The following is a 3431-nucleotide window of genomic DNA, read 5'->3' as shown; positions in this document are numbered from 1 at the left end:
ATACTTTTTTTAGCAGGTGTTTCATGGCCCTCATTAATATTCCATGCAGGGAGCAGGAGAACTCATGCTGCATGTTTTGTTATTGTATCTGATTCCTGACCACAACAACACCATTACCATGCCACCTGCTCTTCAGGGTTGTAAATGGTTCTTAATGGCAGCATGAAATAAAACAGATTTCCAAAGAAAAAGTGAGTCCTGTGCAGACTGCCCTTGATGCTGAACACCCAGACTTTGCAATTTACCTTTAAAAACAAAGCTACAGTTAAGACTTGTGGATGCTGCCCCACAGGGTGAGGCTGTTGTCTGATCTGAAAACCCAGTCCACTGTTGGCCGAATTAGACATGAATCAGGAAACCAAAACACAAGCATTGATAATGTTCCCTAAAAGAGAGGATACATGAACCAGATCTAAGCCCAGTTCTTGAGGCTGTTGATACAGGGACTGCACTGAACTAGGACTTGACTCAGAGGCACTGTGTTGCACTCTTTAAATGATTACACCACTCATCAGTAGGTACAGTAAGAATTATTGCTTTCAACAGCTTATAACATTATGACCCTAGTCCTGAACCTGCAGCCAGATGATGTATATACAGTTCAAAATGACCACACAGTAGGCACAGTTGTTGTACATAGTAGGCAACTTACATTTCCTGAAAAATATTCTGTATTATCTAATAACAAACATTTCCATTTACACCATTAAATTAAGGCTAAACTTTCCAGGTTTTGCCTGTTGGCTTACATGTAATTGTACCATTTACTGAGTTTTCTGTAAGTTTGGCAGTCATTTGGCAGAGTACTCTCTCAGGTCCTTCCAGATTGCCCATAAATGATGAGCCATCCCATCACCACTGAGGTACAGGATCTATCAGTGCTCAACATGTGCAAAATTATTTGCACGTTCTTCAGATTTAGAATTCAGTAGGGCGAGATTCTGCCTAGCTATGGGAGAGCAACACTTACCTAGAGCAGTCATGTCCAGTCCATGATGGGGGACAGTAGCACCGATTTGGTCGTATGCACTTCCCACCATTTAAGCAAGGCATCTGGCACACAGCTGCATACAAATACACACACATACACACACAGAATTGCATTAATGAGCACACCCACAACCTGGCACTGAAAATTCACAGCCTGCATTATTCTGCTAAGAACAGACTACTCTGAAAACTACAACATTAAACATTAGCTATGACTCTCTTGTAAAAGATGGCTTGCTCTGGAAAGGACAACCTTAGAAACACATCTATGCTGAATGTGCTTTGACTGACTCTACTACTTTTGCTACCTGCTGCAGTGTACGAGCTGAATGAAACAGCCAGTGTATTATTCACATTGCCTTAATAATACTGGGTTTTTTGCCCCAAGTTGAGGGAAAAAAAACAACACACGAATTCAAGTAAAAGCAGGAAGAGCAACTAGAAAACAGACTTTATTCTAGGAAGAAAGTGTGGGTGTTTATTTTTAAAGAAATATGACAGCTAAACAGTAGTCAGGACAAGCAGTTACCAGATATGGTAAAAAAGCATGGAAAGAGGCAGTACAGACAGAGAAATTTAAAGGTCAGAAAGCTATTTACAGATCAACAGCAGGCATGGACTAAGACTTCACACAAGGGCACTTCTACAGAAAAAAGGAAAGGAAGCAGAGAATTACAGTAAGTTGCTGAAAGACACCAGAGAGCCATAAGAAGTGCAACGAATTGGTACAGGGCATTTGAGTTAGAGAACAAACACTAGCCTGCCTGACAGGGTTGTGCTGGGCCAGCTGGGCCAGCTGTGAAATGGCTCTACCAGCTTTTGTTCAACTGCCTAGCTCTGGGATATCAAGTAACCAAACAAAAGTAAAAACTCCAAGTATTCCTATCAATGTTAAGACTGGAAGATAAAGGACTGTGCACTCTGCAAAACAGATTCAGAGTTTTACTCAGTGGGGTCCTTCAAAGGGAGACATTTATATGGTGGGAAAGGTGAAAGACGTGAAGTCTCTTGAGCAGATAATGCCATATCCACAGCTGAAGACACCAGTAAGGACAAATGCTGGGTAGTATTTCTGCAAGGAATATGCCTCAGGAAACATTAAAATGGAATTACAGGAAATAGAAATGAGTAATCACAGGAATGCAAAAGGATATAGAAATACGCTACTCTGAATCCTCAGGGCCAAAAACAGATAAGCAATGGCAGGAGGTTACAGAGATAGACCCCCGCTGTGCAACTAAGTGTTCCAAGTTTGTCATGTTGAAAATAACTTCTGATTCTGGCATGAAGGATATGAATGAAATATCCTTAGCTTTCAATTTATGCAAGTAGTTAGTTATTCCTGCGAGACCAGCAGTTAATCCAAATATTTTTCATTTCACTTTGTCATGGCAAAAGGTCAAGATCAGGAAGTAAAATTAGAAGCGGTTTCGTAACTTCATTAGCAATTGTTATGAGCTTTTATGAATGGACTTTGGCACAGATGCAGTTGCCCACTAGGATTTTTTCTTTAGCTATGGAAAAGCAAGTTAGCTTCAACAGGTTTAATTACTGGCCCACACATTATATGCTAGGCAAGTGCTCCTTCAAAAGTATTTCTAAGTTTAAAGGTTCACTCTGGTATTTCAGTTTGCTAAGGGATGGTTGTGTTTGCAGTGTATCACACAGCTTATCCCCCCAGACTCATTATTCTTATCAGTTAAACAAATAACATGAACATTTATTAACAAAAGCAAGAACTCTTTCTCCAGTTGACCTGATTTGCCACTCCAAAGTCTTGCAGGAAGGCAAAAGTGAGCTTTCATGTAAAGGCCCTATGAACAATCACTTAAAGTGCACTTGGACAATAAAAATACAGTGAGAAAACTGTAAAATAATTTATAAAAATAGCTAACATTTATTAGTGACTGAGATTTAATAATGATTTTAAGACATTTCAACAATCACTTAATTGCTATGAGTTTTATTGCCTATTTCTATAGGAACAAGCCTTTCAAAAACTGACATTTGTTAAGTCCTGATGTGGAACCTTATTTCCTAAACCTGGGTTCAAATACTACCCCTACTTGCAAATAAGCCTCATCTGATACAAGGTGACTTGCCAGGATGCAGGCCTGGAGCCTAGAATCACTCCCCTTACTGCCCCTTCCTAATTTGGTGTGGTACAAACCTTTCAGCCTTGGCTAGATGCAAGTAAGAGATCCAGTAAAACACAGTGCATGTTAAATTTCTTCAGAGAACTTAGATGGTACCTAATGTAAGGTACCCACCTACCATGTAAGGTACTATGTACCCATTAAGCTCAAGCATCCTAAGGAAACCCTTGTTTTTCTCTGCCCTCTTGCCTAAGTCAGCACTCAGGCAGTTAAGTGGGAGTCCACCAAACTAGACAGCTACATGGTGAAAAACCTCTGTAGTACCTGCAGCTTGCTTGTGAGTTT

At 40.2% G+C, this 3431-nt stretch overlaps 1 protein-coding gene across 1 annotated transcript in view; it reads right to left on the bottom strand.

Moving 5' to 3' along the window:
* Nucleotides 1–3431, bottom strand: part of SVEP1 (sushi, von Willebrand factor type A, EGF and pentraxin domain containing 1) — a gene marked incomplete at its 5' end in the record, with an annotated part of 79966 nt that overhangs the window by 1225 nt on the left and 75310 nt on the right. Inside the window, one exon of the mRNA XM_010005461.1 lies at nucleotides 971–1064. Coding sequence (XP_010003763.1) covers nucleotides 971–1064 — 94 coding nt within the window. The remainder of the gene's footprint in view (nucleotides 1–970; nucleotides 1065–3431) is intronic.

The sequence above is a fragment of the Chaetura pelagica genome, unplaced genomic scaffold, assembly GCF_000747805.2.
Source record: "Chaetura pelagica isolate M959 unplaced genomic scaffold, ChaPel_1.0 scaffold349, whole genome shotgun sequence".
Lineage (NCBI taxonomy): Eukaryota > Metazoa > Chordata > Aves > Apodiformes > Apodidae > Chaetura > Chaetura pelagica.
This window is presented reverse-complemented; position numbering and strand designations above follow the sequence as displayed.